The sequence below is a fragment of the Pelophylax lessonae genome (genome assembly GCF_965119305.1).
Source record: "Pelophylax lessonae genome assembly, chromosome: 1".
NCBI lineage: Eukaryota > Metazoa > Chordata > Amphibia > Anura > Ranidae > Pelophylax > Pelophylax lessonae.
In genome coordinates this window covers 299,569,502-299,596,142 of record NC_138768.1, presented here as the reverse complement: position 1 = coordinate 299,596,142, position 26,641 = coordinate 299,569,502, and the positions used below count along the sequence as shown (strand labels likewise).

The following is a 26,641-nucleotide window of genomic DNA, read 5'->3' as shown; positions in this document are numbered from 1 at the left end:
GACAAACTCTCAGCTACAAGCAAACATATTAATTTTCATTAGAACAGGGAGGAGACCCAGGGTAAAAATACAGCAGTTATCAAACATCCATACGGAAGAATAGATACCAGAAAAAACCTTCAGCAACATTCAGGATCAGGCAGAGGTGGGAATCGCAACATTTTGGAACATAAAAAAACCTTTCCTCAGTGAGATCCAACACAGGGTGTCTGGGGCACAGAAGAAAATAGAAAAATCCATCCAATCGGGGCAAAGACAGCATATTTTTTTTTTTTTTTCAAATTTCTTTATTGAACACAATAGAAAAATACAAAAAGCGTATAACCAAATCCATAACAAAGCACACGATACAGCAGAACACGGTGCTTAAGCAAGAGCCATACAGAAATCGTAATGATGGAGTCAGAACCGCAGTATATGCACCATGACTAGAGTGAAAAACCCAAAGTTGGAGTCGTCAGAAGACGTGGTTCGTGCGTGGGTAGAGGAAAGCATGGGTAACTGTACCTTCCTTGCTGCAGTAATCTGAAGGGGTGTGCTCATGGCCACTGGACCACGAAATACGTACGATGGAAAAAAAAAAAGCATGTGTAATGAGAAGGGAAGGCAGAGACGGGGGGGGGGGGGGGGAAGGAAGCAGGAAATGCAGTGGAGAGCCAAGCAACGGGGAGGGCCCATAGCGTGCAAAGAGTGGGCTCCAATAGGGTGGTGGGAGGGAAAGGCAAATTTAAAGACAGCATATTTTATATGGAAAGGGTAGAACCTCTTATTAGACTGGGAGAGGAAGACACAAAAAGCAATAAACTAATTTCTTGTCTTTGGGGGGGTATTTACTTAAAGTGGAGATTGCAAAATCCAGTGCAGCATGGCAAAGAAACCAATTAGCTTCCAGGTTTTATTGTCAAAGCTTAAAGTAGAGCTATAAGCAAAACTTTTTTTCATTTTAGATAAAGTAAGGGTTATAACCCCTGTCAGTTTTTGCCATTTTTGTCCCATTACCTTTACTTCCTGTCCCATATGCAAAACAGGAAGTGAGAGGAAATCCCTGCAAATGGAGGGAATCTGTTGGAGTCCCCTAGGTCACTAGAACTAGTGTCCCCATCAGAAGATTTCCTCTTTATTACTTTTCTGGGGAAAACCCAAAGTGAGTCATTTTCTTTTACTTTCACTTTCAATGTTAATGGTAAACAGGACAAAAAAAGAGGAGAAATCTCCCGAACTGAGGCACAGGCAGCAATAAAAACTGACAAGCTTTCTAATCCCTCTCCACTCTATCCAAAACGGAAAAAAGTTTTGCCTTTAGTTATACTTTATTTAACCACTTGCCGACCGTATACTGTATATATACGTTGGCAGTGTGGCTCTCCCAGGCAAAAGCACGTATCGGTATGTCATTTGCCTGGGAGGAGCTAGGGGGCGAGCTCCCGCCCCCGATCGTCAGCAGGGAAGTCGGCGCGTGTGTCAGGCGGCCCAGATTGCCGCCTGACACCCGTGATCGCTCCCCGCTGAGAGAGGAGGACGGGCGGCTGATGTAAACACAGCCGTGCGTCCTTCTCCCTGCAATGATCACAGAGCTAATGTGATCCTGCTATATAGGATCGCATGTCTCTGTGATCATTTCACAAGCCCAACCCCCCCCCACAGTTAGAATCGCTCCCCTAGGTTTACATTTAACCTCTTGATCATCAACAGTGTTAACCCGTTCCCTGCCAGTGTCATTATTACAGTAACGGTGCATATTTTTAGCACTGATTACTGTAGTAATGTCACTGGTACCCCCAAAAGTGTCAAAAATGTCAGTTAGGGGTCCGATCTGTCCGCCGCAATGTCAACAGTCCAGCAAAAAAATCTCAGATCGCTGCCATTACTAGTAAAAAATAAATTACATCTTTCCCGTAGTTTGTAGACACTATAACTTTTGAGCAAACCAATCAAAATATGCTTATTGCAATATTTTTTATAAAAAAAAAAAAAAACACAATATTTTTCACATTCTGCTATAGAACATTCCCAAAAAAAATTAAAAATACATTTTTTTTAACATTTTAGGCCGAATTGGTTTCTGCTACATTATTTTTTATTAAAAAAAAAAAAAAAAAATGTAGCAGAAACCAATTCGGCCTAAAATGTTAAAAAAAATGTATTTTTAAATTTTTTTGGGAATGTTCTATAGCAGAATGTGAAAAATATTGTGTTTTTTTTTTTTTTTTTTTTTTAAATTCAAAATTGTTGCTCTTTTTTTGTTTATAGCGCAAAAAATCAAAATCACACAGGTGATCAAATACCACCAAAAGAAATCTCTATTTGTGGGAAAAGGGACATCAATTTTATTTGGGTACAGCGTCGCATGACAGCGCAATTGTCCGTTTAAAGTAACGCAGTGCCGAATTGCAAAATAGGGCCTGGTCATTAAGGGGGAAAATCTTCCGGTCCAGAACTGGTTAAACAAGCTGATGTTAGAAGCTTATTGATTACTATGCACAGCTGCATCAGATCCTGTGTGCTCCAGTTTTAGTAAATCTTCCCCTTTGGTCATAAAGCTAAAAGGTGAAGGGGGAAATCTCCCCTTTTTGAGTATGGAGTGTGCTCCCTGTAGACCGTAATAAAAATCCAATTCTAACATTTCTTCTAATGTTTCTAAAATCCAGTTCTAATGTTTCTGCTCCTAAAAAAAGTTTTGGTGGGGATTTGGCTTTCATTTGTACACAACTCATGCGCTTGATTCATGCCACATTTTGTTATTTATTTTTTCTCTGTAGGTGACCCTGGACACGATCCTGTAAACCCCAGTTCAGAACAGCTGGATTTACTGAACACATTTGTGGGCTTTCCTGAAGGATCTAAAGACACTGAAAGACTTGCTGCCCTGGCTTTTCTCTACCTCTACCTTTCCATCTGTGGGCGGTGAGTGACACTTCATATAAATATTTAAACTAGGTCTAATGAATTATCATGAACATCCACTGAAGAGTAGTGTTTTATGTGTCAATTCCCTGTCACATATTTCTCAAATTCCTTGAAAATGTTGGCTGTGTACCAAGATATCTAAAGTTATCAGCATGATAACTGCACCCATTGTTTCTGAAGATTCGTTTAGTTCAAAATATTCTCTGCTCAGAAGTATAGGAAAATGACAAACAGCACCCCTTCTTTATTACAGTAAAGGAGCCATGGCTGAAAATAAGGCCACACACAGGCAGCTAACGTCCTGCCAGACATATCCCCCTCTTATCTAATGTTACGTTGCAGTGCATATAGAGCAGGGATCCTCAAACTACGGCCCTCCAGCTGTTGTGGAACTACAAATCCCATGAGGCATTATAAAAATCTGACATTCACAGACATGACTAGGCATGATGGGAATTGTAGTTCCTGAACAACTGGAGGGCCATAGCTTGAAGACCCCTGGTATAGAGTAAGAACATAATCTCCATTTCTATGAAGAAAAATGACAGCTAAAGAAATGGGTATTGTGCAAATTGGAGGTCTTCCTTTAACACAGTTTAAGAAGAGATGATATATAATATAATATAAACATGTGGCCCTGTATACTATAGATCAGTGGTCTCAACTCCGGTCCTCGGGGCCAACTAACAGGCCAGGTTTGCAAGATAACTAAATTACATCACAGGTGATCTCATTTGCTGCTCAGTGATTGCAGCATTCTAGTCTGCATCTCCCCAAGGTAATACTTAAAATCTGGCCTGTTAGTGGGCCAGAGGACCGGAGTTGAGGACCACTGCTATAGATAATGAGTCAACAGAGCTGATGTGATTTCCAATCACTCATGAAAGGATTCGTTCCAACAATATATCCAATATGAAGATTTCTAGGCCTTCCAAGAGGGAACCAAATGTGGGCAACCCCGGCATTCACAGGCCAGCCTCCCATCTCATGGATATATGTAAAGACATACCAAGCATCCGTACATAGTGCAAAACCATAACTTAAAAATGTATTACAAAATGTACAGAACACTTTCAAAGAAGTCAGATGATATACAGCGCTGATAACAAACATCAATCATAAAAGTAATCCAAGGAGTTGGGTAAAGGCATGCAGTGACGTCACAAACATGACCTCGACTCGACTCGTTTCGTCATATTTAACATCATTAGGGGGTAAGAGAGCTTTCTGGTCATTGCATTTATATAAAATATGAGAACCAATTGAAATTCTGAATCTGATGTCTCCCACAGCTGTCTCCCAATCGGAGTCAGCAAAAATCGTAATCAAAGATGGTGCCAAGCCTCTCTTTCAGAGACCAAATCAGAACATGACATGTGCTCCAAGCCTTGATCCCAGCCTTGCCAAAAACTGACAATATAAGATATTTCAAGCCTCATTCTAAGCAAGCTAAAAAATTATAATGCATGTGCTTCTATTATGGAGGCTCTCAAAAATGTATAGTGTTAGGACTGCGGATAATAATGGGGTGCCTTGTTGCAGCTTACGCATGCATTTGCAAATGTGTGCTAACTAAACCCCTGTTTTTAACGCAAACTGTTAGACTGGATCATTTGGTTGGTAGCAGGCTGGCAAGTTGAGCTGGGAATTTTCTTTGATTTTTATTTTACATGCGTTGCCCTTTCATGTGCTCCTTGCTGTGAAGGCCAATTGTAGGTGGTTGTAGTGGCCGTTTGTAAGTTCACATTTGAAGCATGTTACACATTATACCCACATTTAGGGTGTAACATGCTCCAGACCTCCTAGCAGCTTTGCTAATGGCTGCATGTGCTGATCGAGTGGCTTATTCCCAACAGCCTGGTCAATTTCTGTTCAACAGCAGTGGCCATGGCGGTTCAGCAACTGGTCCCTGCTGAACTAGCCAAATTTCAATCCATGTATGGCCAGCTTTAGACATTGATGGACCTGGAGTGTATTTCCTTGATTTAAACTGCAGGTTTGGTTAACCACTTTGGCTCTCACACCTGTTCACCCCTTATGGACCAGAACAATTTTCAGATTTCTGCTATGAGCCTGTTTATTCGCTGACCATTTTGTCATTACATAAGATAACAATGTAATATGTATATTGTTTTGTTAAGGACAAACACAGCTTTTTTTTCGTGCATGTTGTCCTGCAGAAATTATTTATTTTGCAATCCTTGGACAATTTAACATATTAAAACGAATCAAAAAGGCACTTTTTTTTTTTTTGAGCAGTGCTAGTTTAAAAATAGTGTTACTGCACATAAAAAGTGTGCATTTTTATTCTGTAATTTGTTCTGTTTAAGTGGCGGTTCACACATATGCGATGTGGAAACCCTGCAAATCCACTGCGGGTTCCCGTATCACACTCGACTCGCAGACAGTTCACACTGCCATATGAAAATCGCTGGGGGTGTCAATACAAAGTTATTGACACCCCCATATCAGTTTGCATATCGCAGTGCGAACTGTCAATTCAGACATAAATTGGATTGCATAGGTGTGAACACCCATGCGATCTGATTCTGGTGGGGACCAAAAAAAAGGGTCCTGTGCGACTTTGGTCCAAATGTGATGCGAATTCAGCCAAACAATCTGTATGGCTGAATTTGCAACGCATAGACATTGCATGTGATTTACAGAGTAGTGTGCTCCCAATCACATACGATGTCTGACATCGCATATATGTGTGAACCAGCACTAAAACCAAACTACAATTATGATTCTGGTACAAAGCATTGTAAAGTTATTTACAAATAAAGTAAAGTAGGTTATAAGTGTAAAAAACAACAACAAACATGTTATACTTACCTACCCTGTGCAGTGGATTTGCACAGAGCAGCCCCAATCCTCTTCTTCTTGGGTCCCTCTTAAGTGATCCTGGCCCCTCCCTCCTGTCCAGTGCCCCCACAGCACATGGAGCCCTGGCCCCGCCCTCTCTCTCCTGATTGGCTAGCTCACTTTGACAGGAGCAGTAGTCATTGGCGCTGCTGCTGTATGTCAGCCAATCGGGAGGGATAATCTTGGATGGCTGAAACACTCGTGGACATCGCTGGACAGAGAGGGAGCTCAGGTAAGTGTTAGGGGGACTGCTGCACACAGAATGCATTAAGATAAAGAAAAAAAACCTGACTTTAGGACTTCTTTAATTAAAAAAAGGAAAAAAATCACCAGGAAAAAGTTGATTGGAGGAGAATGAGGTTATTAGGGCTGATTAAAGAAAACTAAGGGTAATAAGGGATTTAACAAAGAAACATTTCATTGCAAATAAATGTTTTACTTGTCAGGTTGCTTAAGTCCCCATTCACACTAGCGCGACTTGTCAGGCGACTTGGTCGCCTGACAAGTCGCGGTGGGTCGCCTGCCATTGATTAGCACAGGACCCATTCTAATAGGAGCGACACAAGTCGCTCCGACTTAGAAAAAGGGTCCTGTACTACTTTGGGGCGACCTGGAGGCGACTTGCATTGACTTCAATGATATGAAGTCCGTGCATGTCGCGCCGAGGTCGCGGTGCACGCTGTGCACCGCAACTTCACAGGTCGCCCCGGCAAGTCGTGTCGCCCCTGTGTGAATGGGCTCTTAACTGACTTCATCTACAGATCAAAGTTCATCCCTTTTTGATTTGTAGATGAAGAAACCGTTACAAAATGAAACAATGTTTTCATTGCAGCTTTCTGTATACATGGCTGAGCATGTTGTTAATAAACATTGCCAGACTGCTTTTTTTTTTTTTTTTTTTTTTACAGCTCCTGCTGCCCAGACCTTCTCTGTTTAGGTCAGGGGGGATCCCATCAGCAGGGAAGAAGGACATGTCTAGTACGCCCAGAGTCTGCAACTAGTTAAAGTATACCTTTACCTTTTGGGAACATGTTGCATGTTCCACCTGATTTTAGGGTAGAACATGTAACATGTTCCCACTCCTGCAGCCGCTGCCTATAGTGACAGCAAGAGGTGGATCTTACTCCCCCCTTCGCTGTCTTTCAGGGTTCTGTACATGGGAAACTACAAATACTGTCTGCCTTAGCGGCTGTCGACTTGTAGTCCTCTGTGAACTACCATGAGTAGTTCATGAGTGCTCCAGCAGTTCATTGTCTCTTCCTGTCAGTGTGTCAGTGTGTATCTGCTTGCCTGTATGAGCTGGCAGATACACTGACAGGTCTGCAGGAGACCTGCATGGCACCCATGACCTGCTGATCACTGGTGCAATGCTTTACAGGCTCTAAGTAAAAAAAAAATGAAAATAAATGCACATCTTTTTTACCTGCACTGCTAAGCACCTCCCTCTCTATTTCTTTACATACAAAAGCGTTTTTTGACTGAACAGTGGACGAATTTAGCATAAACCCCCTGCAGTCAAATGCCTTTCTCTGTGACTATCTATGATGCTCAGAGTTGGCCTTAACATGGCATAACATTCTGTATTTCACACAAGAATTTAAGACCTTTCTTCAATTAAGGAAGCAATTTGAATCTCCCTCTAACTTCTTTAATTTTACTATTGCCAGAAATTCAAGTGTAATTCGGAACCTATAATAACCCAACAATTGTTAATTCCCTTTAAAAAAACAGATAGTACCAAGTTAGTTTCTACCTACGTTTCCACAATTACTGCTATCTCCAAAGCTAGATACTAAAAGGTGCAACTAAAGCGGTCCTTGCCTGCTTATTAACCAGGATTGGTTGAAATTTTAAAGACGCCTATAAATTCTCAGTGATATTTCTCTAGGGACAGAGTAATACATCTGATATTGCTTCACCATACTTATTTTACATGTGCTTAATTGTATAAAGTGGGCCTGCTCTAATTTGAGTTTACATGTGTTTTCTTATAACTGTAAACCTTGTTTTATTTTTATTCTGTGATCTAAGTGCTTATCTCATAAAGTATCATTGTCCTGTCCTAAATGCTGCCTTTAAATTTGAGACAGTAGATACTTCCAAACAGCCCTAAGAGATGTTTGGGAACTGTTAAACTGTACCACTAAATGCTTTCTTTTTTAATGGTTCTAGAGATATCAAGGGGTTGAATATCGTGGTTTGGTCCCAGCTACCTCCAGGAGCCGGTTTGGGGTCTAGCGCTGCTTATTCTGTTTGCCTGGCTGCTGCCTTGCTAACTGTCTCTGGAAGGATATCATGCCCAGTGCAGGAAGGCACAGAAGATGCCAGGTGTGAAGATTGCTTTATTCCAGTATGGTTTTATTTGGGACATGTTTATGCATTTTCTAGTCCACAGTTCATACAACATTTAATGTGTCTCCTAATATTAATGTATAACATGGAATTTGGATTATTGATCTTGTTGTTTTCACACTCGCAGGATCATTTTTTTTTTTCAAAATATACATACTGTAAGATTCTTTTTTATTTATTTTTTTTAACCTTGGTAACCTAAATATGAAAATGTAATATTTTTGTGATAGGTGGACAGAGACTGAGTTAAAGCTCATTAATAGTTGGGCATTTCAAGGGGAAAAGGTCATCCATGGGAATCCATCTGGTGTGGACAATGCTGTAGCAACACTGGGTAAGTAATAATGTCGCAAAATCCAAGCAGTAGGGTGGCATGAGTAGTCTAACGCGATACCTGTGCTGTTCTTTGTGCTTGCTGTGTGGCTCATTAACTGTAGGTTCACCACAATTTGTTTAACCTCCCTGGCGGCATGATTATGTCAGGAATTACATACCAAAAGCGGTACAATTCTTTTCATGGAAATTTGGCGTTCTGTATTATAGGCCTACAATTCTTAGTAATTACTGACTTAAACCTGACCAAAACAAGAGTCTAGTAGACATCCCAGATGTGATAAATTTGAAACACAAACGCATGAATTATAATCGAATCAATAATATAATTTTATTATTTAATATATAATATATATAATAAAATTATATTATTGATTAGATTATAATTCATACATTATATATTATATATAGATATATGTGTGTATATATATATATATATATCGCATTAATTATAATTGAATCAATAATATAATTTTATATATATATATATATATATATATGTGTGTATATGTATATATATATATATATATATATATATATATATATATATATATATATATATATATATATAATATAAAATGTGTTTTATGTTTTTGTGCAACGTTTTTTTTTTTTTTTTTTTGAATTTCCCTCCCTAGTTCCGCTCCCATGCAGCATTGCTGCTGCAGGGAACGGAACTAGGAAGTGATCAGACCGACGGAGGAGCGGCGGGACTCTCGGCTGGCGATCTCAGCAATGAGAGATCATCGCTGGATCGCCAGGATAAGGTAAGAGAACACCGCTGCGCTCTCTGCAATCCACCCCGAGCGTGACTCGGGGTTACCGATCCTGCAATGAAAAATCAACGCTCGGGATTACCGCCTAGGAGGTTAAACCTCTTTAGTGACTGTATGCTTAGTATACGTGTAAGGGATCAGAAACACAGTGTACAGTAGGTCCATAAATATTTCAGTGCATTGGGAATTTCAGACTGTATGTATGTGGCTAGCACCCTTGTTAGTAGTTCAAGGGTCCTGGACACAATTCCCACCCAAAACACTGTCTGCATGACGTTTGCATGTTCTCCTTATGACTGTATGGATTTTTTCTGGGTGCTCTGATTTTTATATTTTTTTTCACAATCCAAACACATACCAACATGTCACTTGGCATCCATCCTGTTTTGGGTTTAGCTCTGGTCAGAACAATAGATTGGGAACTCTATTGGACTAGGACTAATATGAATAGCTTTGAAAACCGCTTGAGAAAAAAAAAAGTGTAGCTCAACCGAATAATGCAGACTACAGCTCTGGTTCCCTGAATCATTGGATAACTGATCTATTTTTGGCTTTTTGCACTTTGCTTTTTGCTTGATACAGCTTTAATAATGTAATTAGATTTGCTTCCCTTTAGGTGGTGCTTTACAGTTTCAAGCTGGACAAATAACCCCAATGAAGAGGTATTTATTTATTTTTTGTGCTGGCCTTTTTATTTTTAAGATTTTTGTATACTTTTCATTTAATGTTGTCATAGAAAACAGTTCATGAATGCAACAGATGAGTAAAAACAAGCGTATACAATGCAAGGTCAACCTAATAGTACTAATACATTTGAGTACACTAATTCATATAATAAAATACATTTGGCCCCAAATTATTCTGTTTCTGGTGATCAGTTATAGCTGTTATAAAAGTATTTTGCAAGCAAATATTGCCTTAGATCCTGATTCTGTCTCCTGGGAGCGTTAGATGAAGAAGTATTCTTACCAGATGTTTTTGCTCCAATTAACGGTTTATTCTTTCTTTCACGTAAAAAAATTTCATCAAAATGGGTTCCCCCACACTCGTTATTTCAATCGAAGTAATTACAGCATGTTAACAGTACACTTCCTAGAGAAAGATAATCCTTTTTTTTTTTTTTAAATAAAGGTTGTCCCAATAAATTTAGTAAACCGTGGGATCCATGGTTGGTAGTACTGGGACTGGCCCCAATTCCATTAGTTCTCCAGAGGCTAATTTAGAATAGCCTGGGTGGCAGCCTCTACTGATAACTACAGGTTGATGTACCACTATAACCCTGGGAGCACACACTAGGTACCGTATAAGCTGACTCGAATATAAGCCGAGGCACCTAATTTTACCACAAAAAACTGGGAAAACGTATTTACTCGAGTATAAGCCTAGGGTGGGAAATGCAGCAGCTACTGGACCCAACTGGACCACCAAGAGACCCAAAAAACAGGGGCTGCGGGCATGGTGCAGAGGCTGCGGGCATGGTACAGGAGATGCAGGGCTGTGGGCCTGGTACAGGAGATGGTACAGGCATGGCACAGGAGATGGTACAGGCATCTCCTGTACCATGCCCACAGCACTGCATCTCCAGGGGCTGCGGAGGAGTATCACTTACCTTTCGGCGAGGCACCTTGCATTTAAAAACGGCGCGTCACTGCGCAGGCGCCGTCTGCCTGGGAATAGCCTAACGTTGTACAGGCTTTCTGGAGCGGCGCATGCGCACTGCACCGGAGAACAGGTGAGACCGTGACTCGAGTATAAGCTGAGTGAGGGTTTTTTCAGCATAAAAAAGTCTGCTTATACTCGAGTATATACGGTAAGTTTGATTTGCAAAAGCTATCTGATCACCTACTTCCCCTGCAGGCGATATTGGTTGGTTGTAAGCACACAAGTTTTTTGCTGAAAATTTGCTAATTAAGAGATACTGCTTCCAATAGTGACCTTGGGTTCAGGAAGTACTGTACACATTTTTACTGTCTGATCACTTTGCTAGTCTATCATGGGATGACCATTGTTATATCTGCATCCAATATGTACATCCATCTTCAACTGGTACTATAATGTGACAACACAAGGTCTTACAAATGTTTGCTGTTTGTTTTGTTCATTTTTATTTAATTTACACTTACTGAATGTGTAAAGCTTAAATACTATCTCCACCCTCCCCCCCCCCCCTTTCACCGCCCCAAAAAGAAAAAAAAAAAAGAGCTATATTTGTAATCAATGTTCAACAACCTCCTGAAATGCAGAAAAAAATGAATCCTCCTTCTCTGAGCTGCAGCAACTTTTCTTGTTTATTAAAACGGCAAGACTCTCTGATATAAAGTTTTTATCACTAAATATGTCGCTGCCAGAGGTAACAACTGCTGTCTTTTAAATAAACGAGTTTCTGGATCTTGGTGATACATTTTTCTTATTGGACAATTTGCCTGGAGTTATTGCAAGGGAGCTAATGATGACCCACCCAATTTAAGCACTTTGCAGTTTTCCTTTTTTATTTTTAAAAGAGTAAAACATTTAGAAACCTAAAACAGTTTTCTAAAAATTTGTTTTTTCCTTTTTGTAATCAAGTTATAACTTGAATAATGAGTATTTTTTTTTTTTCTACACTGCTCAAAAAATTTAAAGGAACACTTTAAAAACACATCAGATCTCAATGGGAAAAATATCATGCTGGATATCTATACTGATATAGACTGGGTAATAGGTTAGGAATAAAGGATGTAACATCGCTTGATGGAAATTAAAATGATCAACCTACAGAAGGCTGAATTCAAAGACGTCCCAGAAATCATGGTGAAAAAATTATGCTGCAGTCTAGTCCATTTTGCTGAAATTTCATTGCATTAACTCAAAATGGCACTCAGTAGTTTGTATGGCCCCCACATGCTTGTATGCATTCCTGATAACGTCAGGGCATGCTCCTAATGGGATGACGGATGGTATCTTGGGGTATTTTCTTCCAGATCTGGACCAGGGCATCACTGAGCTCCTGAACAGGCTGAGGTGCACCTGGAAGCGTCGGATGGACCGAAAAATAATGTCCCAGAGGTGTTCTATTGGATTTAGGTCAGGCGAGCGTGGGAGCCATTCAATGGTATCAATTCCTTCATCCTCCAGGAACTGGCTACATACTGTTGCAACATGAGGCTGGGCATTGTCGTGCACCAGAAGGAACCCAGGACCCGCTGCACCAGCGTAGGATTTCATCCTGATACCTAATGGCAGTTAGGGTTCCATTGTCCAGCCTGTAGAGGTCTATGCGTACCTCCATGGATATGCCTCCCCAGACCATCACTGACCCACCACCAAACTGGTCATGCTGAATGATGTTAGAGGCAGCATAACGTTCTCCACGGCTTCTCCAGACCCTTTCATGTCTTTCACATGTGCTCAGGGTGAGTCTGCTCTCCTCTGTGAAAAGCACAGAGCACCAGTGTCAAATGCCAAGTTGAGCTCCATGGTGCCAGGCAGTGAGCATAGGGCCTACTAGAGAAAGTCAGGCCACCCTCATGAAGTCTGTTTCTGATTGTTTGGTCAGAGACATTCACACCAGCGAACTGCTGGAGGTCATTTTGTAGGGCTCTGTCAGTGCTCATCCTGTTCCTCTTTGCACAAAGGAGCAGATATTGGTCCTGCTGATGGATTAAGGACCTTCTACGGCCCTGTCCTGCTCTTCTAGAGTAACTGCATGTCTCATGGAATCTCCTGCATGCTCTTGAGACATGAGAAAAATGTCAGTGGCCTTCATCTGTAAAACCATTCCTGTTTTGGGGGGTCACCTCATTGTTGCCCATCTAGTGCACCTGTTAATTTCATTAACACCAAAGCAGCTGAAACTGATTAACAACCCCCTCTGCTACTTAACTGACCAGAAATATATTCCAGGAGTTAAATTGATTCAATGCTATACTCCAATTAAAAAGTATTCCTTTATTTTTTTTTGAGCCGTGTATTTGTCTGAATTCAACTTTATAATTGACCTGGTATTTAAAAAAAGTATTTTAAAAATGAACTGGCCACTTGCATAAAATGCAAACCCCCAAATGTATTTGATTAATACTTTCAGAAGTCTATTAGAGTGCTGTTAGAGCTCCCAAGCCCATTGCATCCTCATTTGAAATCTTTGACATTTCCAGTGTAAAAAGGCTGGCTCAACCCTTCTGTAATTTCCTGTTTGTCCATTACTTTAATGGCAGGTTCCTGTGTCCAACAGCAGGGTAATATAGTTCAAGGGGCAGGCCAAACGGACACTACCAGGAAGTGCCCAGGGTTCATTTTCTTTTTCTGTTACACTTTTTAAAACATTTTTTTAGAACTATTACACTGCTTTTTTCACAAAATGCAAAAAAATGAATGCTTTTGATTGGTTACGTGAGCTTGGTCCAGACACATCTCAGTAACTCTGTACTTTCTATTCCAAGTCAACATTTTAAAATGGACTTTTTGTTTAAGCAGGCTGATAGGCATCTCAAATATACTGTATATTTTGAAAGACTCCCTAGATACCAACATTAGGCATTCAAGATTGTATATGTGCCAACATATGTAAGTTTGTCCTATACTAAGCCATTTCAATGTTCAAACTACTGTAAGGTTCATCAAAAGTTGTGTATAAATACTGTAAGCCCAAAGCAATCAGTAGGGTCATATTACAATATATCTATTGTAGAAGTTTAATTTTACTTTTACATTTTCTATTGGCAAAAGCGACACATTCTTTCTGTTTTCCAGCAGGTTGGTGAAATGTTACAGTGGACCCAGTATAATATATTGTGGCCTCTTTCCAGGGTACCATTGCTACAGATTTTGCTCACCAACACCAGAGTACCACGCAGCACAAAGATCCTGGTGGCAGGAGTGAAAGATAAGCTACTCAAGGTTTGGGCTTTTCCCTTTTAAAAGTAGATATATAAACCTTTTATACAAACATGTACCTGTTTTAATATAAGGCAATAGCTACAGTATTCCTGTTTTTCCTGTTGAGATTTACAGCCTGAATGACTGGCATTACCACTAACTGCCTCCTGCCCATTATGAAAAAAAAAAACGAAATTCATTGGTCAGGTTGCACCACCAGTGTGGCTAGACTTATCTTTGCTTAATCAGATTGTAAAGGGGCTTAAAGTTATTGTAAATTCTCGTGGGTTTTTTTTTTTTTTTTGATAACAAACATGTTATACTTGCCTGCTCTGTGCAGTTGGTTTTTCACAGAGTGGGCTGGATCCTCCTCTTCTCGGGTTCCTCGTCTTTGCTCCTCGCCCCTCCCTCCGTTGAGTGCCCCCACAGCAAGCAGGTTGCTATAAGGGCACCCCAGCCGAGTCACAGCTTGTTGTATCCATTCAGACACGAAGCTGTGACCTGGCCCCGTCCCCTCTCTCTGCTGATTGGCTGGCTGACTGACTGACTTTGAATGACAGCAGCCGTAGTCAATTGCGCCGTGCTGCTGTCTCAGCCAATGAGGAGGGGACTCCCGGGCAGCTGAGAAACTCCTGCAACATCGCTGGATAAAGATGGGCTCAGGTAAGTATTAGGGGGGCTGAGGGGGGCTGCTGCACACATAAGGTTTTTATCCTAATGCATAAAATGCATTAAGATAAAAAAAACCTTCTGCCTTTACAATCCTTTTAAAGAAATCCATACGTCCATAAAGAAAATAAACCACGTATGCAGGGAGGTTTTTACAGCTAGGCAGGCCTCCATTTTAGAGCAATTTACCCTCACCTTCTGTCCTGTTGAAAACCGGAAGTGAGGGAACAATCAACAGGGACACAGACAGAAAAAACAGGGGTTCTAGCCTTCCACCACTGTAATAAAAGAAAACCACTTTTATTTGTCAATGTTGTTTTTGAAGCGTTCCCCTTACTTCCTATCGGGTAAAAACATTGTCAGCGGTTCGTCCCTGCCCGTCTACAATGACTTAGTCACCTTTGGAGCCTGATCCTACTCTTGCTTCACAGCAGCTGAGTTTTTGACTATCGGAGTTCTTTCCTCATACCCAGAGCAAGTTGCCTTTCATCTGCCCTCTACCAGTGGTGTCCCTAGCCTAGGCTTCTTAGCTCCTAAGACTTCTAAGAGTTTTCTGGTGCCTCCTCTATTTGCAGTCTTCCTTTTTAGAGACTGGAAAAATTCTGACAAGCACTTTGTTCCTTCCATGCAGCTACTAGCCCAATAAGCACACACTGAAGAGTTTGTAAAAAAAAGTGGGCTGCGCCCTCTGCAGCCCTCAATCAATATATCATCTCAACAAAGCAATTACCATCCCAGTGCAGGACGTACCTACTGTATGTATAAGGACCCCATTGTTCCTACACTGAAACCTGTTCTGGCCACGACCTTTGTGTGTTAGACTCTAGCTGACTGGTCTAAGGTCATTTGTAGTGATCTGATCACCATGGCAGTTAATTGTTCCATTGGGAAACTGTACTGCCTTATATTCTAAAAATATTTCCCCAATGGGAACAGCATAAATTACTACTTATACAAAATAAATCGTATAGTACAAAAAAAAGAATATTTAAAAAGTCCACACATTGTTAAAATTTCCAGTAGTGATAAAGTGCTCTGTGCTACTCCAAACGACATCAACACTGGTGATAATAAACATCAAATAATGTGCTCGGCGATGGGAATTCCTCTAAACAGACCTGTAGTGCCCCCCCCCCCTCCCTGGTACGCAATGCACTCACTGGATGGGTTTGACCCCTTTTATTTTCAAGGGAGTCCATAAGTGCACAATATGGTCAAAGTTAATATAGACTCAGCCTCTTTTCTTCATCTTCCATCCAGCTTGTTGTGGTCTTCCTTCATATGGTTCAGAATTGTGCATCAAGTATGGCCATAAAGGAGAGGGAGGAGAACCTCCTATTGTGTAAAACTGCTTTATTGTGTGAGAGAAAACAAAGTACTGCACTTAATTAAAAGACCTCACAAACTGCCTATTAGAAACCAGGAAGCGCTGCTTCCAAAATTTCTTGATTCTGGATGTCATCTGTGGCAAGATTACTCCTCTTCAGTTTAAAGAAGCCAAGGTCTTAGCGTGGGAAAACTTGCTTCTTGACAGATGGATGGTTATTCCCAAGTCTGGCACCCAGTCCTCTCCAATCCTTTCAAAACTTCCCATACCCTCAGATAAATCCTCTTTGACATTAGGGGGCCCCCTACTTTACAAAGTAGGAGGGTGTCTGTTAGCCTTTGTGAATGCTTGGACAACTGACCTCTTGGATGCCGATGGTTTCTGGGGCCTACAAACTAAAGTTCTATTCCCGGTCCCCTCCCATCATTGCCCAAGTCTTTGTGGACTTCCCAAGCCGAAAGGGGCATCTGCTTCATGTTGGATCCTAAGGCCCTTAAATGTCTTCATTCAGTCCATATAATTCTATATGAATCCACTAGGTTTTTCATAGTCTTCATTCATGAAGGAGGCTTTCTGACAACTGGACATCAAGGGCACATATTTCCATGTCCCCAGTTTTCAGTGCATTAGCAATTCTTTCACTTTGCTGTCGGTTCTCTTTCCTTCCAGTATGTGGCCCTGTCATTAGACCTATCTTTTTCACCTCGGGTGTTCACCAAGGTGCTGGGCCCTGTGTGTTTACCCTGCCGCTATTTCAACGCACTATTCCAAATGCACACGTTCCTATAGAAATGGCTATGCATAGTTGGTACTGAAGTGACCACCGGCTGGAACTGTGAATAGTCAGAGCGGGAAAATGTCACCAGCACACCATGGATCTTAAGAATGGGTCCAAAGCTTTATTCAGCTATCGCATCATTACAGCAAATAGCAATGTTTTGGAGCCTCGCAGGACCCCATCATCAGGCATGAGACCCTGATGACATGCCTGATGAAGGGGTCCTTAGAGGCTCCAAAACTTTGCTATTTGCTGTAACGATGTGATCACTTAATAAAGCTTTGGACCCATTCTGGAGATCCTTGGTGTGCTAAAGATATTCTCTCGCTGTACCTTAAAGCTGTGTCTTCCATTTGAAAACTTTCTCCCTTTTTTTTTTTTTGGTCATTACTGAGGGTCACTGAAAGGGGGAACCTGCGTCTTGTCCCACCATTTCTCAGTGGCTAAGACAGACCTATCATTAACAGTTTTGGTCTTAATGAAATGGGTTCCAACTGTTCCTGCCAAGGTGCACTCCTACTAGATCTGTGAGTACTTAATTTCAACATCAAGCACCTGTAAGACTGCTACTTAGTCTTCTGTTCACATGTTCTCCATGTTTTACCAGATGGATGTTTTGGCCTGTTCTTTAAAGTGGCTGTAAACCTGACATGAAATATGAACAAAGCATGTCCCTCTATAAGTTGTGCTTGTCTCAATTCAGAGCGTTATTTCTGTCAGCTGCCTCATTCCTTCTGCTTTAAGCATGAGTCACTTTTTCTGACAAGTTTTCCTGACACCAAGAGAAAAATGGTGACAGGGGAGGGAGCTTCAGCTGATTGACAGCCTCAACTCTGTTCCTGTGTGCTGTGTAAATGGAGGGTGTCAATTTCCTCCAATCGGCTCTCCTCACTGATGTGACTTTAGCTCCCCGCCCCCTGCTTTTCAGAGCTGAGAGATCCTGTATAAATTCTGCACTTTGAATGTAGGGAAGAGACTGCTGTAGATAAACAGGTATGATCGCTGTAGGAGGATTTGTTTCACCTCTGTGTATCACCTGAGTCCAGTCACTTCGCTGGGTATATGTAAGAGTTTACAACCACTTTAAGCTGCAGGCTGTCCCCAGTTCTGTTGTTTTGCGGGCCTATTCGTCATTTGTTGCTGTTGCCCACTAATTTAGTTGAACTGCTTTTGGCACCTAAAAGGGTGAATGAAAAATAGAATTTTTGTATTTACCGTAAAGTCCATTTCTTGGAGTCTATCGAGGGACACAGGTTGCACTTCTCTGTGTTTATGATCATGCTCTTGGTGCTGCTGTACCACAAAACCAAGCCATGCTGGGTGTAGGACTAGGAGGGCTTATACTTGGCTGGCCCACAATTTTTTTGTTTGCCAGTTTCCATCTCTCCTGTAGACGGCAGTGTAACCTAAAACTCAGAATTTTTGTGTCACTCAATGTACTCCAGTAAATAGATTTTACTGGAAGTACAAATATCCCATTTTATCCTTTTTTGGTTACACATACTGTAATAAAATGGTCAATCATTAGTATGTTTATATGGTAGTCACATTGCACAATTTTGTTTTCCTTACAGTATCCAAGCATTATAGAACCAGTCCTGTCATCAATACATGCAATTTCTCAGGAGTGCCAGCACATACTAGAAGCTTCATCTTCAGGATTGTCTATGGACCAGTATTCAGTGTTAGAGGTAATCTAGCTGAGAGAATAGCAGTGTTTTATGGAGCACAAATCTAATAAGGTTTCTGTAGCACAAAGTGAAAACCGCACATAGAATTGTTTGTATTACGAAAGAAAAGGTTTACTAAAGGCAAATATACAGTTACATAGTGAGGTTGAAACATGACACCAGTCCATCCAGTTCAACCTATGATGTGTGTGTTTATGTCAATAGAACATTGTATACCCCTGTATTTTGTGGACGTTAAGTTGCCCATCTAATAGTTTTTTGAAACTATCAATGCTCACTGTTTGTGGAAGAGAAAGTGGAGTTACGCTTTAAATATAGAAACATTCTGTAGTACTGCATCTCCTGAAATACTCAAGATCCACATTTTTTTTGTAATCACTGTCATCTCAAACGCAACATACATTTGAGTCACTCTACAACAGGATACATTGAGGTAGGTTGATTTACTAAAGGCAAATATACTGTGCACTAGGGATCGACCGATCTGTGGCCGATATTCACTTTTTATTTAAAGTATCGGTATCGGCCACAAACTTGGCCGATATGACCGATATTTTCTCAAGGTAGGGCTGCCTCCGGAGGGGAGGGGGGATGGGGATTAGAGCGCCGCCTGATTACACAGAGCATGGTTCTTCTGCTTACCTGGCGTGGGCGCTGTCATACGAAGCCCTGCCTCCTGGACCGGCTCCTACCTATGATAGACAGTACACTGCTGATGTCTATCATAGGAGACGGTCCAGGAGGCAGGACTTCGTATAACAGCGCCCGCACCGGGTAAGCAGAAGAACCCTGCTCTGTGTAATCAGGCGGCGCTCTAATCCCCATGCACTGGTCACTCTGCATTGGATGGGGTCACTGGTCACTCTGCATTGGATGGGGTCACTGGTCACTCTGCATTGGATGGGGTCACTGGTTACTCTGCATTGGATGGGGTCACTGGTCACTCTGCATTGGATGGGGTCACTGGTCACTCTGCATTGGATGGGGTCACTGGTCACTCTGCATTGGATGGGGTCACTGGTTACTCTGCGTTGGATGGGGGCACTGGTCACTTTGCATTGGATGTGTAATTGAATTGAATGTGCAGAATATCGGCCGATACCGATATGTTGTGACCAAAATATCGGTATCGGCCCTGGAAAAACCATATCGGTCTATCCCTACTGTGCACTACACGTGCACTTGCTCCAGAGCTTAGTAAATGAGGTCAAGCTTCACTATGCAAAGAATACCCAATCACATGCAAGAGATAAAAAAAAATCAGCAGTTTTTGCTTGCACATGATTGAATGATAGAAATAAGCAGATCTTCCCTCTATTTAGAGCTTCCCCTCAGATCTAGAGCAAATGCAGCAAAGGGAATTTAAAAAGACACACGGCCATTAAGTAAAATTGGAAGTGAAGTAAATTAACCTTAAACTACATAAAGGGTTCTTTACTGTCAGAGCGGTTGTTGAGAAAAAAACATTCCCTTTGGGGTGATCTCTGTACATTACAATGATTTTAACAAACTTTTGCAGATTTCTACCTTTTTGTTATTCTGAAGAAATCACTGTTTGTTCCTCTGTGCTGAGTGGGTCAAATGGGAGTGGTTTCATAATTATCTATCAGCTGTGGCAGCTGCAGTGCTCTAATGAGGAAAGCTGCTGGGTCTGCATGCCTTTAGACGTGTTCCTATTGGGAGTATCTCACCAAAAATGACATTTTTGTTGCAGGGGATGCCAGAAATCTGACTTGTATCTTATGCAGACTTCTGGGAAAATTGGTGAGCCAATCACACAAGCAGGAAATGATGTTCCTGTGGTGTGGTCAGTACACATTCTGTGTACAGAACACCTCCAGGTGGCCATATTGCATTGCATTTCCAGAAAATTTCAACCGCTGCAGATTGAAAAGGAAAAGGGATTTTTAATAACATTCAATTACAATATGATTTGTGTCGCAATTGTATGCCCTATATTGTTTTTTTTTCTTTATTTGCTTTTTTCTTTTTCTCCATGAAAGTGCAGTTATCCTAGTGCTTATTGGTTGTCCCCAGACTACATACTCATTTAATGTGTAAATAATTAGGCATAGTGTCTGTGCATAAATGGTCAAATCCTACTGCGTCAATAGGATTGGGTGTTTTGACCATAAGGTTTGCACCTAGAGGACAACGATGAGTATTTCTGATGCTGGAAGCACTCATTTTCAGGCATATAGGTGCATCTGTACTAGATTTTCTCATTGGACAAGCTTGCACCATAATCCTAGGAAGGTCCCAGCATCACTGGACTGGGAAGAGGGTCTCCCTGCCTGACATTTTGAAAAGACATCTGTCAACCCTCAAAATGCTTCAATTTTCCAAGTGGATGATAGATTGGATAAAGCAGATGCCACTGTACTTACTGATGGCTTGCCTGAAATAAGAATAGCGCTGACAGCAGAAACCAGTCCCCTTCTTCATCTGTCTAGTGCAGGCTAGAAAATAATATGGCAACAGTAGACCATTCCTCATCTAAATTGTTTAATAAATCAAGCTCAGGGAAAAATACGAACTGGTCAAATGATTTTCCGTAATAGGCAAAAACAAATGCAAAATATATTTGTTTGCATAAGAATAGAAACCTATCATTGGATGTGATTCTGCATTATTAGTGAAATATTGTATTGCTCTTACAGGAACTGATCGACATCAATCAACATCACCTAAATGTGATTGGTGTTGGGCATCCTTCATTGGACAGACTCTGTCAGGTGACTGCTTTGCATGGTCTGCACAGTAAACTGACAGGTGCTGGAGGAGGTGGCTGTGCAATAACTTTACTGCGACCTAGTAAGTATTACACTCATTTGTCATGTTATAACTGTTATGAAAGAAACCTGAAAACACATTCCCTGTGGATTTTAGCTTTCCTGGCAGTCAAGAATAAAAGATGAAGGAACACTTTCTTGTGTCATGTGACTGATATCTCCTTACTAGAACAGAGAGTTTGTCACAATTACAAAGCTCTTCTTTACAGAAAGGACAATTGCAAAGGAATTTTTGTGCCCCCACTTTACACTTTTGTAAGATTTTTCAAATACTCCAGAAAACTGTTTGATGTATATAGTTTTAGACAGTTGTTTTATTGTGGTTCCCATGTTGTGTTCGCAACCATATTAAGCACTTCAGCCCCGGAAAGGTTTTACCCCCTTAATGACCAGGCCATTTTTATGCGATGTGGCACTGCGTTACTTTAACTGACAATTGCGCAGACGTGCAATGCTGTACCCAAAAAAAAATGTATGTCCTTTTTGCGTCCACACACAGAGTTCTCACATAGTGAGGATGATTCCTCTGTTCCTCTAGCCTCGCTTAAATAGGCGCTGGTGGATGCACTGTGTGTGTCAGTGCGTGAAACTAAAAAAATGGAGTTGCGGCTGCTGCCGCGTCGGAGGCACTGGTTCCTTTTGGCACCCACAGGCCCTCCAAAGCGGCGAGGGTGTTCCTCTTTCACTTTGACAACATTGTCACAAACGGTGGGGTTGTCCGAAACGCAGTGGTTGCTAGGCATTTTTGCTTGCAGTATCCTTATGAGGATTTACTGCGTAAAAGGTGGACAGTCCCACCAGGTCAAATTGAGTTACCTTCATCCCGGTTGAGGACTCCCGACCTTTACAGGTCCAGCTAATAAGAGGGCGGGTGCTCTGGTCTGCCATATGTGCGCTGTGGCTGGTTCGGCAATTATGTCGGTAATAACTATTGCCCTGGTGTTGCAAACTCTGACCGAGTGGGCTAAGCTTTTATGGTGGGACCTGGAGGGAGAATATCTCCCCCCTGTCTTTGCAGAGCTGGCAGACCGGTTGGTCCAGGGGCCAAAGTTTGTGATGCCTCTTCTGGATGCAGCTCCTTTGATTTCTAGGCTGCCTGTATCAGCAGTAGTCCTTCGGTGTATTGTCTGGCTGGAATGCTGGTCTATGGACTAGACTTCTAAGACGGCCTTATCTGATCTGCCTCTTGTAGGGGGTCACCTATTTGGAGCTTCTTTGAATGATATTGTTAAGGGTCTCACGGGGGGAAGAGTACTCTTCTTCTGCAGACTACCAGGGGCAAGGAGCCCCATCGTAGACGTGGGCCATTCTCCTCGGCTCCTAAGCGGCCTCTTCGTCTCTCAGGATCTCAAGATTAGGGATCAAAAGTCAGGGCTTCCACCAGAAGTTCCAAGAGGACCTGGTCTGGCAAGCAACGAGCGGGCTCTTCCAGACCTGTGGCCAAGGCTGCCTCTGCATGAAGGGGCGCCCTCAACTGTATCTGGGGTGAGGGGACGTCTTCGCCGGTTTCAGGATTCATGGACCTCCCTGGTATAGGTCAAGTGGGTCCACAAAGTTATTCGGTCAGGCTACGAGATAGAGTTCGGTCATATCCTCTGGAAAGGTTTTGTTTCCGTTCCAACCTGCACTTGTCCCCAGATCACTTATGAGATCTCTTTGGCACAGTGCAAGACTTGTCATTTGAAGGGTTGATTTGTTCTGGTTCCGACTTCAGAACATTTTGAAGGATTTTTTACTCAAACCTCTTTACAGTCCCCAGGAAGGAATGCAAGGTATGTCCAATTCTTGACCTCAAGGCGCTAAGCTGCTTTGTGCGAGTACAGAAGTTCTGCATGGAGTCCATTCACATGGTAGTGGGGTCCCTACATTGGGGGGATTTATTCTCACTTCTTTTGACGCCTACCTGCACATTCTAATATGTGCTGGTCGCCAGCGCTTCCTCTGTTTTGCCGTGGGCGAGTAGCATTATCAATTTAAGGCGCTGACATTTTTTGAGTCAATGGGCAATTGTGGTACTGGAGCACCTTGGACGATCATCTTCTGTTAGCAGAGTCTCCGACTGCTCTGATGGACTACTGGAGATTGCTCTGCGAACTCTGAGGGAGTTCGGTAGGATCCTGAACATTCAGGAGTCTGCTTTGGTTCTGTTCACAAAAAATGGCCTATCTAGGTCTGACTCTGGACTCGGCCTCAACCAGAGTGTTTCTTCCTCGAGCGAAACTCCAGATATTGCAGGAGGCAATTCAGCCTCTGGGCTTGCATGCACTTGCTGGGCCTGATGGTGTCCACCCTCCAGGCGGTCTGTTTTCATAGTTCCACACAAGATCTTTGCTAAAGAGATTCTGGTCTCTAGAGGTGGCTTCGCTCTCTGGCACTTCATCAGGGAAAATCCTTCACCTCCTGTACTGGACGGTTGTCTCTACAGATGCCAGCCTGTCCGGGTGGGGAGGCATCCTCAGCACATATGTGCGTACCTTTTTCTTTAGGGTGTCTGACATTTGGTTCCTTCAGTGTGGGCTCCGTTGCCGTCCTGGAATCTTAATGTGGGGCTTTCAGCTCTCATGAAGCTTCTCGGGAGGTTTCCCTGCTTATGTTGCCCCAGAAGGTGGCCTTCTTTGGTGGCTATCACCTCTGCATGCAGGGTGTCGGAACTGACGGCGCCATCCTGTCCACCTTATGGCACAAGGGTAAGGTGGTGCCTTGCCTCGGTCTGTTTTTCTTTCCTAAGGTTGTCTCTGACTGTCATTTGAATGAAGAAATTGTGTTGCCTTCCCTGTGTCCCAGGCCTAAACATCTGTAGGAAATTGCTTTGCATGTCTTGGATGTGGTCCGGGCAATTAGGGTGTACCTGGCAGCTATGGAGTCTTTTAGGAAGGCCGACTCTCCATTTGCTCTCACGGATGGACCTCACAAAGAGTTGTCCACTTCTTCTGCAACCATTTCCAGATGGATCAGACAGACAGTGGTTCAGGCCTATTGCATCAGGGGTCAGGTTCCTCCTTTCCCTGTTTAGGTGCACTCTACTAGGGTGCTTAATGTCTCCTAGGCTTTCCGTCTGACGCAGGTTTGCAAGGCGGCCACCTGGTAGTCGATGCACACTTTTTACAAAGTTTTTTTAAAGTGATTGTGTTGGCATCTGCGGATGCTTTTTTTGGCCACAAGGTTTTGCTGGCTGCTGTTTAGAGGACCTGGTCCTCTTAGAGGGTGTATTGTTGTTTTTTCAGGTGAGCCCCAGTTGATTATGGTTAAGCTCCATGTTACCTGGTTGGCTATGGTTAGCCTTGGGAATTTTTTTCTGCTGTTTCCCACTCTTATGTTTGACACTGCTTTGGGATGTCCCAATGGTAAAGAGAATCAGAAGCGGAGTCCGTCAATAAACGTAAGAGAAAATTGGATTTTTTTCTTACTGTAAAATCCATTTCCCTGATGTTCATTGAAAGACACAGCACCCACCCCTCTGTGGAGGTGGCTTTCTTCTGACACTGCTGGTAAAAAAACTGGATGCCGATAGCTGAGATGTTTGATTCATAGGCCAGCCCCCGTCCAGTGGAGCTATGTCATGGCCGTCCTAGCGCGGAGCTGCGGTCTGCACGTACTCGCTGGTCGGACTGAAGGGTTTCTAAGGATCTATATTATCCAGTTTGTTGCCCAGTCTGGCCTTTGATTGTAGGTCTCACGGGAGCAAAGTAATAAAAAGAGGAGAAAAAAAATCAATTTAAAATGAAAAAATTGTCAGGACCAGAGATCCCAGCAAGAAACGAGGTCCTTACTTCTAACTAGGCAGAAAAAAAACGGAGTGCCTTTTAGCTGAGAGTGCGTGTATACCCTCTGGGACTGCCCATAGGTGTAGTCAAGCTTTTGTCCTACTCCTGTAGGGGAAAATATAACCCTGTGGTTAAGAAGAATCGGGAGCTGTGTCCGTCAATGAACATCAGAGAAATAGATTTTACGGTAAGTCAAAAATCCCTTTTTTTTTTTTTGGATCGGAGTAGTGAATTTTATATTGCATACATTTCTTTGAATGGGCAGTGTAGTTTTTCAAGGATCAGTATAGCTATTAGTTGGGTCACCTTCAACTGAAGTTCTGTAATGTTGAAGACGTTTTGCAGCTTATCAAAGTAGCCTCCTCTGTTCTGATGAGTGTCAGGAACATGCTCCAGCATTTATAGCCACAGAGGTAGTTGTCATATTTACCTAATCGCCAAGGAATGTGTCAAGTCAGATGCTGATTGTCCAAGAACACGCATAACAGCACTGACCCCCTGATGAGATGCAGTGCTGTGGATTTTGCTGCTGTCGTTTTTTCAGGATAGCATTAACAGACCACTGATTAAATGACCAGCAGTCTGACATCTCTATTAAATCCAAGATTCTTCAATTCGTTAAAGAAGTGCATTAAACAATAATTTTCCCTTTTGATATGGAAATTATGACTAGACATATACCAAGTAATGGCAGTACCAGGAATGGTTGCTAGGTGGCAGTATTTCCCAGATTATATTAAACTATGAAGTCTAGATTGGCTAATTCTGTGTGTGTATGCAATAATTAATCTTACATTGTGTTTTTATCTCTATCAATAAATTGTTACACAAGCACATAAAAGTAGTAAAAAGCAAATAAATGAACATCTATATGATATGTGATTTGTAGCAGAAAAATACTGTAAAATCTAACTCCTAATAGCAGTTCTCCTCTTTTTAGATGTAGACCGAAGTGTGGTGGAAGCGGCCAAGCAGCAGCTCACGGACTGTGGATATCAGTGCTGGGAGACCAGTATCGGAGCCCCAGGTGTTTCTTTGCATTCTTCTGTGTCATTGCCACAAGATATTACAAGAGCTTTCAGAAATGTATAACCTATATTTAGCCCATGGATATTACATTGTGGAGCACCATCATGGACTTATCTCATGAAGATTGTATTAGAACTGCTTTCTTTACTGACGCACCGAAAAGATGCAAGGCTTTAATAATGGGGTATTGCCGCTCACCAGCTATCAGTCATCGCACCAGCCTGAGATGCTGCTGTTTTGAAATCAAATTGTGGTTTGGAGAAATGTATTTCGTTTTAAAATTAAAAAAAAAAAAAACCTAAAATGAAAATGGTATATTTTTGTATGTTACCTATTGCTTACAGAGCACCATCTGCAGTTTTCTTGAGCTGACAAAACGCTATGGGTTTGATTTACTATAGGCAAATAGACTGTGCAGTTTGCAAGTGCAGTTGCTCCAGGGCTTAGTAAATGAGTTGAAGCTTCACTTTGCAAAGAGTACCCAATCACATGCAAGGAAAAAAA

The 26,641-nt window shown here is 42.0% G+C and overlaps 1 protein-coding gene across 5 annotated transcripts in view; it reads left to right on the top strand.

Annotated features, from left to right (window-relative positions):
- The window catches only part of MVK (mevalonate kinase), a 38,604-nt gene extending 12,256 nt beyond the window's left edge, over positions 1 to 26,348 (top strand). For 3 of the 5 annotated variants that reach the window (XM_082271049.1, XM_082271050.1, XM_082271048.1), the window contains exons 4-11: positions 2,760 to 2,904; positions 7,945 to 8,100; positions 8,355 to 8,458; positions 9,850 to 9,895; positions 14,018 to 14,108; positions 18,436 to 18,552; positions 21,213 to 21,366; positions 26,049 to 26,348. In XM_082271049.1, coding sequence (XP_082127175.1) covers positions 2,760 to 2,904; positions 7,945 to 8,100; positions 8,355 to 8,458; positions 9,850 to 9,895; positions 14,018 to 14,108; positions 18,436 to 18,552; positions 21,213 to 21,366; positions 26,049 to 26,200 — 965 coding nt within the window. In that variant the 3' untranslated portion in view covers positions 26,201 to 26,348. Of the gene's footprint in view, positions 1 to 2,759; positions 2,905 to 7,944; positions 8,101 to 8,354; positions 8,459 to 9,849; positions 9,896 to 13,961; positions 14,109 to 18,435; positions 18,553 to 21,212; positions 21,367 to 26,048 lie in introns of all 5 variants that reach the window. The other 2 variants (XM_082271051.1, XM_082271052.1) reach the window with 2 other exon arrangements.
- Positions 26,349 to 26,641: the final 293 nt, after the last annotated feature.